The sequence below is a fragment of the Apostichopus japonicus genome, chromosome 21, assembly GCF_037975245.1.
Source record: "Apostichopus japonicus isolate 1M-3 chromosome 21, ASM3797524v1, whole genome shotgun sequence".
NCBI classification, from domain to species: domain Eukaryota; kingdom Metazoa; phylum Echinodermata; class Holothuroidea; order Aspidochirotida; family Stichopodidae; genus Apostichopus; species Apostichopus japonicus.
Genome location: NC_092581.1, coordinates 551,220 through 564,344, shown reverse-complemented (window position 1 = coordinate 564,344; position 13,125 = coordinate 551,220). Strand labels below are relative to the sequence as shown.

General features: G+C 35.7%; 1 protein-coding gene across 9 annotated transcripts in view; it reads right to left on the bottom strand.

Moving 5' to 3' along the window:
- LOC139962700 (uncharacterized) overlaps positions 1-13,125 on the bottom strand; it is a 110,089-nt gene that overhangs the window by 57,718 nt on the left and 39,246 nt on the right. For 5 of the 9 annotated variants that reach the window (XM_071962900.1, XM_071962899.1, XM_071962901.1 and 2 more), the window contains 4 exons: positions 10,789-12,242; positions 9,670-9,780; positions 8,417-8,521; positions 3,512-3,616 (listed from right to left, as the gene is read on the bottom strand). In XM_071962900.1, the coding sequence (XP_071819001.1) occupies positions 3,512-3,616; positions 8,417-8,521; positions 9,670-9,780; positions 10,789-11,161 (694 nt within the window). In that variant the 5' untranslated portion in view covers positions 11,162-12,242. The remainder of the gene's footprint in view (positions 1-3,511; positions 3,617-8,416; positions 8,522-9,669; positions 9,781-10,788; positions 12,243-13,125) is intronic. The other 4 variants (XM_071962896.1, XM_071962897.1, XM_071962898.1 and 1 more) reach the window with 1 other exon arrangement.

The window sequence follows — 13,125 nt, the reverse complement described above, 5'->3', positions numbered from 1 at the left end:
ATGCGAGCTGCCTACACCAGTCCATTGCCCAAATGTGTGACTTTCGATTAGTTGCTGTATCCCAAAACAAAAAAGCATATTAAAAGTGTATATATTTAGATAATGTACTCCTTAGTTATAAAATATCATTTATTATAGTTGCATTAATGCCACAGACAATATTTTAATGAACGATATTAAATAGTTACAGCTAGTTGAGACAACCTTCAAATGCAATACAACCACTAACATACACGTATTCTGGTTGGAGGTAATCATATTGCCAGTATCAATAGTTCAGAACATTTATATAGGATCTAGGATTGTCTTACTGTTGATACAGGCACTACTGAGTCAATTGGTTTAAAGCTTTTAGTGCAATTAAGTACATTATATAAAAATAATTGTCACGACTTAACGGAAGTTGATTGCACCATCACAACATTTGAGGCTATTTCTATCTATAACAAAACTGTGACCTCACCGCGGTAACAATTAAACAACATTGCAAGCATATTGTCAGAGTAGCTATAGCTAAGATGCTTATAATCTTCTGGTCTATACTGGTGTATTGTATTTATAACCTGGTTAGGTTAACAATATCTGCTCATTGGAATGTTACTAGAAGGGCTACAAGTCAGTAGCAGTGGTATGGAACAGAAGACTAAAGGCATCATTACATAAAATTCATGTTAGATACAACCAGCTATGGAACAGAAGACTAAAGGCATCATTACATAACATTCATGTTAGATACAACCAGCTATACAACCAGCCATGGAACAGAAGACTTAAAGCATCATTACATAACATTCATGTTAGGTACAACCAGCTAAACAACCAGCTATGGAACAGAAGACTTAAAGCATCATTACATAACATTCATGTTAGTTACAACCAGCTATACAACCAGCTATGGAACAGAAGACTAAAGGCATCATTACATAACATTCATGTTAGATACAACCAGCTATACAACCAGCTATGGAACAGAAGACTTACATCATCATTACATAACATTCATGTTAGTTACAACCAGCTATGGAACAGAAGACTTAAAGCATCATTACATAACATTCATGTTAGTTACAACCAGCTATACAACCAGCTATGGAACAGAAGACTTAAAGCATCATTACATAACATTCATGTTAGATACAACCAGCTATACAACCAGCTATGGAACAGAAGACTTAAAGCATCATTACATAACATTCATGTTAGATACAACCAGCTATACAACCAGCTATGGAACAGAAGACTTACAGCATCATTACATAACATTCATGTTAGTTACAACCAGCTATACAACCAGCTATGGAACAGAAGACTTACAGCATCATTACATAACATTCATGTTAGATACAACCAGCTATGGAACAGAAGACTTACAGCATCATTACATAACATTCATGTTAGTTACAACCAGCTATACAACCAGCTATGGAACAGAAGACTTAAAGCATCATTACATAACATTCATGTTAGATACAACCAGCTATACAACCAGCTATGGAACAGAAGACTTAAAGCATCATTACATAACATTCATGTTAGATACAACCAGCTATACAACCAGCTATGGAACAGAAGACTTACAGCATCATTACATAACATTCATGTTAGTTACAACCAGCTATACAACCAGCTATGGAACAGAAGACTTAAAGCATCATTACATAACATTCATGTTAGATACAACCAGCTATACAACCAGCTATGGAACAGAAGACTTAAAGCATCATTACATAACATTCATGTTAGATACAACCAGCTATACAACCAGCTATGGAACAGAAGACTTACAGCATCATTACATAACATTCATGTTAGTTACAACCAGCTATACAACCAGCTATGGAACAGAAGACTTACAGCATCATTACATAACATTCATGTTAGATACAACCAGCTATGGAACAGAAGACTAAAGGCATCATTACATAACATTCATGTTAGTTACAACCAGCTATACAACCAGCTATGGAACAGAAGACTTAAAGCATCATTACATAACATTCATGTTAGATACAACCAGCTATACAACCAGCTATGGAACAGAAGACTTAAAGCATCATTACATAACATTCATGTTAGATACAACCAGCTATACAACCAGCTATGGAACAGAAGACTTACAGCATCATTACATAACATTCATGTTAGTTACAACCAGCTATACAACCAGCTATGGAACAGAAGACTTACAGCATCATTACATAACATTCATGTTAGATACAACCAGCTATGGAACAGAAGACTAAAGGCATCATTACATAACATTCATGTTAGTTACAACCAGCTATGGAACAGAAGACTTAAAGCATCATTACATAACATTCATGTTAGTTACAACCAGCTATACAACCAGCTATGGAACAGAAGACTTAAAGCATCATTACATAACATTCATGTTAGATACAACCAGCTATACAACCAGCTATGGAACAGAAGACTTAAAGCATCATTACATAACATTCATGTTAGATACAACCAGCTATACAACCAGCTATGGAACAGAAGACTTACAGCATCATTACATAACATTCATGTTAGTTACAACCAGCTATACAACCAGCTATGGAACAGAAGACTTACAGCATCATTACATAACATTCATGTTAGATACAACCAGCTATGGAACAGAAGACTAAAGGCATCATTACATAACATTCATGTTAGATACAACCAGCTATGGAACAGAAGACTAAAGGCGTCATTACATAACATTCATGTTAGATACAACCAGCTATGGAACAGAAGACTTACATCATCATTACATAACATTCATGTTAGTTACAACCAGCTATACAACCAGCTATGGAACAGAAGACTTAAAGCATCATTACATAACATTCATGTTAGTTACAACCAGCTATACAACCAGCTATGGAACAGAAGACTTAAAGCATCATTACATAACATTCATGTTAGATACAACCAGCTATACAACCAGCTATGGAACAAAAGACTAAAGGCATCATTACATAACATTCATGTTAGATACAACCAGCTATACAACCAGCTATGGAACAGAAGACTAAAGGCATCATTACATAACATTCATGTTAGATACAACCAGCTATACAACCAGCTATGGAATATAAGACTAAAGGCATCATTACATAACATTCATGTTAGTTACAACCAGCTATACAACCAGCTATGGAACAGAAGACTTACAGCATCATTACATAACATTCATGTTAGATACAACCAGCTATACAACCAGCTATGGAACAGAAGACTAAAGGCATCATTACATAACATTCATGTTAGATACAACCAGCTATACAACCAGCTATGGAACAAAAGACTAAAGGCATCATTACATAACATTTATGTTAGATACAACCAGCTATACAACCAGCTATGGAACAGAAGACTAAAGGCATTATTACATAACATTCATGTTAGATACAACCAGCTATACAACAAGCTATGGAAAATAAGACTAAAGGCATCATTACATAACATTCATGTTAGATACAACCAGCTTTATATAAGTTTAGTTGTGCTTAATTCTACTCACCGTAACAGTGGTTAGTGTGACATGGTTGCTCGACGGTGCCATTTTTAAAACACGAAACAGTATCAGTCACATAAATTATGGAAAGACAAATGTTTCCAGGTAGTCCTGCAAATAAGACATTAATAAAAATAAAAATATATATATTTATATATATATTTCACTGTTCTAGATTTTCCAACTCACTACCATTTCAAGTATAAATATATTGATTTGTCTTTGTCGTTTACCTCCATTTCATTAACAAAGTCTGTTCTAAGTATCTCTTTCGAGATCCAGCTTTAGGTATCACAAATGATTTCGAGTTGGTTAGCATCATGTTGGATCTATAGAGTAAGGCAAATATGTCACCAAAACAGAACTGGTATTGTTTGATAGAGGTGAAAAACGCCTACAGTGTCATTTACAACCTTCCTTACCGGTTGGAACCTCTGGACATACAATCAGCGTCATAGTCTAGTGGTTAGGGTGTCTGAATATAAAGCGAGAGGCCGGGTTTGGATCCCGGTGGAGGTTTTTTCACTGTTCTAGATTTTCCAATTCACTACGATTTCAACTATATATATATATATATATATATATATATATATATATATATACATCAAGTTATTAATGTGTAATAAAAAAATACCAATTTGTTATAAAACAAGAGCCCAAGGGCACTGTGGTTCCTTGTTTGGGGTATATGACAATACACATCATATTATCAAGCAAGATTGGGCTGAAATAGTCCAAGTAATTGTGGTCCTACATGTTCCCATAAAGTAACCAACACTATAGCCAACACTTTTGTGATCACAAAATGTGATCGGATTTTTTATCAAAAGGCACTTTTGAGATCTAAATATGGCGTCGAAAATGTAAGAAATATAAGAGACCTACAAGCGTGTCAATACATATGATAACAATGGTGACCTCAGATGACATGACCTTTAAGTTTCAAAATGTTCCACCACCCCATTCACAACTTGTCCCAAAACATCAACCATGTCACACCTTGGCATTGAGATTTAATTGCATTAAATGTCAAAAAATTAACTTTTGAACTTGTATGTAACTTCACACACAAAGGTCACCCGGAGGTCAACCAATTGACATTTTTGATCGGTGAGACCTAAATAGAGCATGACTGTAAAAATTCAAACATTTTTTCTTTGCCCATTTTCTCCCCCATAATACTACCTTTTTAACATTAGCTGACCTTTGGTGACCTTGGATCACATGACCGTTAAGTTTGAAAATATTCCCCTATACCATTTGCAACTTGTCCAAAAAAATCAACCTTGTCACACCTTGGCACTGGGAGTTATTGCATTAAATGTGTGAAAATTAACTTTGACCTCGTATAACTTCGCACTCGAAGGTCAAATGGGGGTCAACCCATTGACATTTATGATCAGAAGGTACCTTTAACATCTGAAAATAGCATCGAAACTGTAAAAATCCACAAAACACGAAAAGGTCACCAGAGGTCAAATTGAGGTCAAGGGTCACCCAGATGCGGGTCGACAATTGGATTACATTGAAGCAACTCCCAACCCTAACGGACAATTTGTTCTCAAGTTGTCGCAAAAATACTAGTTATTTATCATTAATTGACCTTTGGTGACCTTGTATCACATGACCGTTAAGTTTGAAAATATTCCCCTATACCATTTGCAACTACTCCAAAAATATCAACCTTGTCACACCTTGGAACTGGGAGTTATTGCATTAAATGTCTGAAAATTAACTTTGACCTCATATAACTTCGCACACAAAGGTCACACAGGGGTCAACTTATTGACATTTATAATCAGAAGGTACCTTTAACATCTGAAAATAGCATCGAAACTAAAAAATCCGCAAAACACGAAAAGGTCACCAGAGGTCAAATTGAGGTCAAGGGTCACCCAGATGCGGGTCGACAATTGGATTTCATTGAAGCAACTCCCAACTCTAACTAACAATTTGTTCTCAAGTTATCGCAAAAATACTAGTTTTTTATCATTAATTGACCTTTGGTGACCTTGTATCACATACCGGTTAAGTTTGAAAATATTCCCCTATACCATTTGCAACTACTCCAAAAATATCAACCTTGTCACACCTTGGAACTGGGAGTTATTGCATTAAATGTCTGAAAATTAACTTTGACCTCATATAACTTCGCACACGAAGGTCACACGGGGGTCAACCCATTGACATTTATGATCAGAAGTTGCCTTTAACATCTGAAAATAGCATCGAAACTGTAAAAATCCACAAAACACTAAAAAGGTCACCAGAGGTCAAATTCAGGTCAAGGGTCACCCAGATGCGGGTCGACAATTGGATTACATTGAAGCAACTCCCAACCCTAACGGACAATTTGTTCTCAAGTTATCGCAAAAAATACTAGTTTTTTATCATTAATTGACCTTTGGTGACCTTGGATCACATGACCGTTATGTTTGAAAATATTCCCCTATACCATTTGCAACTTGTCTCAAAATATCAACTGTGTAACACCTTGGCACTGGGAGTTATTACACTAAATGTCTGAAAATTAACTTTGACCTCACATAACTTAACATACAAAGGTCACCTTGGGTCAACTTATTGACATTTTTGATTGATGAGACCTAAATTAGAGCATCAAACTATAAAAATTCAAACATTTTATTCTTTGCCCATTTTCTACCCCCAAAATACTAGTTTTTTGACATTAATTGACCTTTGGTGACCTCGGATCACATGACCGTTAAGTTTGAAAATATTCCCCTATACCATTTGCAACTTGTCCAAAAATATCAACCATGTCACACCTTGGAACTGGGAGTTGTTGCATTAAATGTCTGAAAATTAACTTTGACCTCGTATAACTTCGCACACGAAGGTCACACGGGTGTCAACCAATTGACATTTTTGATCGGAAGGTACCTTTGATATCCAAATCTAGCATCAAAACCAAACATTTTCTTTCTTGCTCGTTTCCTCCCAAAATAAGCACATTTTTTCTAATGTGACCTTTGACCTTTTGACCTTGGTTTCAGATGTAGTTTAATCTCCTGATTCCAAAAACAAAACGAAAAGTCTGTACAACCATCCTAACTCCGACTGAAAAACTTTGACCCCATATAACTTCGCACACGAAGGTCACACGGGGTCAACCTATTGACATTTATGATCAGAAGGTACCTTTGACATCTGAAAATAGCATCGAAACTGTAAAAATCCCAAAAACACGAAAAGGTCACCAGAGGTCAAATTGAGGTCAAGGGTCACCCAGATGCGGGTCGACAATTGGATTACATTGAGGCAACTCCCAACCCTAACAGACATTTCGTTCTCAAGTTATTGCAAAAATACTAGGTTTTTATCATTAATTGACCTTTGGTGACCTTGTATCACATGACCGTTAAGTTTGAAAATGCTCCCCTAACCAGTTCACAACTTGTCCCAAAATATCGATCTTGTCGCACATTGGCACTGGGAGTTATTGCAGTTTTAATATTTTCGGTTTTTGGACCATAACTGACCTTTGGTGACCTTTGTGGGCACCAAAAACAATAGGGCACACCTTCTCCATATGGCGGATCTATAGTCCAAGTTTGGCCTCAATCCAACATTCCCTTATTGAGATAGAGCATACCCAAGCAAGTGTCACAGATGCACACACACACATACACACATACATACATACACACACACACACGCCAACCTGACTGCATAGGTTCCTTTTGCTAAAGCAAGGAACCAAAAAAGGTAATCAAACATGAGTGATATGTTATGAAACTAAATAATTTATAATAACAAGTTAATGTTTTATACAAGAACAGTATATATATATATATATATATATATATATATACATCAAGTTATTAATGTGTAATAAAAAAAATACCAATTTGTTATAAAGAGGTAATCAAACATGAGTGATATGTTATGAAACTAAATAATTTATAATAACAAGTTAATGTTTTATACAAGAACAGTACATATATATATATATATATATATATGTATATATATCTATATATATACAGATAGATAGATATATAGATACAACTATTTAGATCTATAGATATATAGTTGCGTCCTCTTGGGACTCATCAGGCGAAGGTTGAAATTGAACACCAGAGCCCGGAGTCTGTACCAATCGACTACTGTGATTCTACTGGTTTTGGGTAATTACATTTTACAGACAAAGCCATTACATTATAGTTTCAACCATTAGAATCACTGTGGTTGAGTGGTATACGGACTTCGTTCTGTGACACAAAAGTCCAGCGTTCGATTTATACCTTCGCCTCATGAGTCCCAAAAGGACGAAACCGGATGTGAAGTTGAATTGTTCTGGTATGTTGATCTTTATTAAATCTATCTTCCAGAAATTATAGTTTCACTAATCGTTAAAATGTTAAATGATTTAAACTGCAATGCTATCATGACGGGACAGATTCTCAACATATAAAGGAGCGATGTTAGACAGATGAAAGTGAGTGTCTGAAATGAATTTAGGTAGCTTATGAACCTTAGGGAGCAACTTATGACTGTTCGGGATCAGCTCTTTCTCTTTGTCAGCACCACCCCTAGGTAAGATTACGCAGAGGGCGTCTAACGTTGTCTCGCAATGTGTCTGAGGTATCAAACGGTAGTTATATTAACAATTCATTTCTGTGTTTTTGTTCCATAGAGGTAGATGTTAACTCTTCAAAATATTTCCATAAATCTTTCGTTTCTCAAGTTGTATTTCTTTACTTTTGGCTAAAATCTTTATTTCTGCTATGAAATGACTATAATCATGTGACACCCAAGTTACCCTATTTCTTTTGCTAAAGGAGACCACATTTATATTTATTAAAATGATTTAAATATTTAATAATAAAGATCTTTCTCCGCTACCAACAGAAAAGTTCCACACTATGGGTGTAATGTAAGCTTTACCTCGTGTCCTTAGTAATGCAATGTCGTCCCACTCTAGGCAGTCTGGGTCACTTAAAAAACCGTTAAACAATGATGAAAACGGATCCCTACAGTCTACAAAGTCCGCTGCAAATAATCAAAAGATAATTAATATTAACATCAACAACAAAAACTCACTCATTATACAATCTGTCCAATCATTTTGTAATTAAGTAATATTGTTGGAACAACCTTTAACAGCTTAGGAGGAATCCAAATGAATATGAAACTTGACATGAGTTTTTTGTTTAGCACAGCGATATAATAACACAAATATCGTATTCCATATCGGTGCTTATTGTTGGGTTTGCCCAGCGATATAATAACACAAATATCATATTCCATGTTGGTGCTTATTGTTGGGTTTGCACAGCGATATAATAACACAAATATCGTATTCCATATTGGTGCTTATTGTTGGGTTTGCCCAGCGATATAATAACACAAATATCGTACTCAATATCGGTGCTTATTGTTAGGTTTGCACAGCAATATAATAACACAAATATCATATTCCATATCGGTGCTTATTGTTGGGTTTGCACAGCGATATAATAACAAAAATATCGTATTCCATATTGGTGCTTATTGTTGGGTTTGCACAGCAATATAATAACACAAATATCGTATTCCATATTGGTGCTTATTGTTGGGTTTGTACAGCGATATATAATGACACAAATATCGTATTCCATATCAGTGCTTATTGTTGGGTTTGCCCAGCGATATATAATAACACAAATATCGTATTCCATATTGGTGCTTATTGTTGGGTTTGTACAGCGATATATATTATGACACAAATATCGTATTCCATATCAGTGCTTATTGTTGGGTTTGCCCAGCGATATAATAACACAAATATCGTATTCCATATCAGTGCTTATTATTGGGTTTGCACAGCAATAAAATGACACAAATATTGTATTCCATATCGGTGCTTATTGTGGGGTCTGCACAGCGATATAAGAGCACGAATATCTTATTCCATATCGTTGCTTATTATCGGGGTTTGCAGCAAATCAACTTCTTCACAAAGCCTTTGATCATGCTTTAGAAGGTTTCAGAGTTTCAATGAAAGAATCGAGCTCGGTTTATGTAAATCTAACAATAGATTTCTACACCAAATATTCTTTAAAGACAATGCTTTATTTTGAATAAACTTATTGTGATTATAGCAAGTGTAAATAAAGTATCAATCGAAAGAAAGTATCAAGTTAAAGTTTAAAACTCACTGTAAACGTCTTCATCAGATCCGTCGAAACAGTCAAAGTATCCAGTTTCTACTCCGAAATTATCAATACAATTACCGTCATTGCAAGTAAATTGATTCTCGCTGCAATTATCTGAAGTGAAAAGGCGTATAGTAGCTAGTCAAGGAATAAACATAACAATCGCATCTAGTATACACAGAATGTACATGTCTGGATCTGAATGAACCTCTGGTACAGTTTGTTTAGGTGTATTATGACCATTTTAGCGTTGTTTATCCGCGATTTTGTCTTATGACACGGCTTTGGCTGAGCTTAACGTAGGCCTACCACTGTCATTTCCAGCGCTGATTATTCCATTGTTTACTACAACTGGACGATATAAACAAAGAAAGCTGCATTTTTAGTACAAGGCTACAAGCAATACTCATACTCAATACTCAACCTGTTTGTGATTTTCATAACCGCCCAACGGTACCCAATACGTCACGGCCAAACAGGCACTAAAAACCAAACACTACCCGCTCAGAAACTCAACTATCTTCAACAATTATCCTACAACACCAACCCGAACCACCTCAGCCTCCCACACCGAACCAAACATGAAGAACAAACGGTCGGCCCGCCCGCAGGCCCACCCCCTCCGACCACAAACACCAACGACCCGAGAAAACAGGTCTCACCAAGCGGTGCAGATTCACTTCAATTTGCATCTGCAGGTCACTTTTCACCGCTGCAAGAACCAGCTCCCACGGTTCAACCCTCCCACAAAAAATAATATTGCAATGCAGTTATGTACCTCCTACACTACCGAATGAATAAAAATGTGTACCCTTGAGTAATCGCAGTTCAATATACAGGTGGGTGTATACCACAGTATATTGTATCGGGGGTTTATCCTAAACGTTGAATGACATTGAGTGACGTCATTTGTCTGGCCCTTCATGTATGGACATTATACATGATCTGTTCCATTGGTCAAATCAATGTGGTCGAACACAGGAAACTTTCATTTTATTATTTATCTGATTAAAAAAGTGACATTGTGTGTAGATTGGCCTAGATGATATTGAAATGTATCTGTGACGAAAACGAGGAGATACTTTAGTCCCGTCAATCAGTTACAAGTGACTTCATCAGTACCTTTTTTATCCACGATCGATAGTGATATATTGAACGCCATCTTGATTCGATACGATCGATATTGTATCCAGATTGATTCAGATTGAAGGTAAAATCTCTGCATGAAGAAATCAACACCATAATGAATGTTGGAATGATTAAATATCAGCGATGAACCATTTTCTGGACTCGACCCTTCACCGATCGATAAATAATTATCAGCTCCATCTACTCCAGTAAAGAAATTGATCTCTGCTTCTATGAAGGTGTCTCCTCGATAGGAAGGATTTTGCACCACACCCGTCCATAGGCAGATATTATCATGTGACGTTATATCAAGCTTTTCATTTGTAATGGTAAATGTTTCAGTCTTGTCTGCACACAACAGCGACATGTCTTCTGTAAACAAGAGAAAAAACCGAATCAAAGGTTGACATTTTTGTTACATATATGAAATGGAGAATATGTAAAGGTCAATAAGCATTTCCTAAAAAGTTAATAAAATAAATTTGTAGATTTTGGAAAAAAATATATCGAGGTCATTTCAACCCACAAAATTGTTGTTAGCTACAAAGGCGGGCATACACTTTTGCACGAGGATTAATGCTATGAAGATGAAATTGTATGACCAATATAATGTGACTTTTAACATATTTGAGGGAATACATTAAGTACATTCAATACTTGCATTAATGTGTATTCCAATCTGTAACGTTCGTCAAGCCATGAATATTTACTCACAATTATTCCATACCCTGCTCCATTGATAAGGTTAATCTTAGTGAGTAATACTGTCAAACAAATACCTTAAATTTTACAGTAAAAAGACTGGCAGCATTTCTACCAACAAATGCCTGTTAAATTTACAGTAAATATTTCAATCACTGTAAAATTGTTTACAGTTTTTAACTGTAAAAGTTACATTTTACCATAAAATTATTTACTGTTTATTATTTACAGTGTACTGTAAACAATTTTACGATATTTGAAATGAACCCGTAAATGTAACAGGCATTTGTTGGCAGAATTGCTGCCAGTCTTTTTACTGTAAAATGTACCATAGCTGTTTTTACTGTAAACTGATTCAAATGAGTACATTATCATAATTTTGTGGATGTAAAGTTTATTTGAACAATACACTGAGGCATGTCACTGTACAAATACACCATTCTCTACAGTAAATATACCAAAATATCAATAGTGAAAAAGGATCAAACTTTTAACAGAAGATTGATGCAAAAAGGGGGGAATAGAACAGTAAAACATTTTGACATCCAAATGAAAGAAGAAGTTCAAACACGAAACCACGAATCTTTTAAGTAATTGGAAATTAAAGTTCATTGCTTAGAAGCTGTGGTGTGTTATAATCCTGCACTGCATTGATGAGATGGAGGACTTTTGGATTAATAGAATGCCTTCCACTCTTCGCTGCTTGCGCCTTGTGGCCTCTGTCTGGGTTGATGGTGAATAGACATCTGAAAGCAACAGTAAAAGGTAACAGTAACAAACTACTTAAAAACTAAGAAACTGATTCAAGCCGTGCAAACTTCTATTGGCTTTGAATGGTTCCAACTTCTAATTCCCTGCATAAACTCCCGGCTCACTTCTGCAAGCAAAGAGAGCAGTGGACTGGTGAAGAGATGAAGCAAAAGTAACACACCTTGACACCTTAACACAATATTTCATAAGGTCAAAAAGTTTTGTCTATGAAACTCCAGCAGGCCTATGAAATTTGCTGCATAGCTCTATGCAATCAACCAATAGTTGACCTCATTTTGATGGTTAACAACTAGAATGCCAAATGTCTAAATGATTCCATTGCCAGAATTTGAAGCAGCATTTACTTTGGGAACCAGATTTTGCGATTTTCACCATTTGATCTTTGTCTCCAGAAAAACAATATGGATCATCTTCTCACCTAGGGTAATCTAAATACTATCTAGTTGACATATTCGACACACTTCCATTTCTTGAGCTGTCCTGGACTAAGAGGTTTCTAGACTTTGACCCCTGCTGACCTCAAATATTGATTGACCTCAACGATGTAAGGTAGGGATCATGTACTCACCAATGACAATCTACATTACACTTGTTTAACCAAGGTGTAATTCTAAAGAAATATGAACAAGGTTTTCAAGACTGACTTCAAATGACATTTAACCTTCACGAAAAACAAGAGGGATCATCTATTCTTTAAGTGCAACCTACATACCATGTGGGAAGTTTAACCAACTTTTAATTCTGAATATACGGTATATACAACTTTTGCAGACTTTGATCTCTGTAGATCTCAAATGACCTTTGACCTCCATGAAAAAGAATAGGAACATCTACTTAGTACCAAGAGCAACCTAGAAA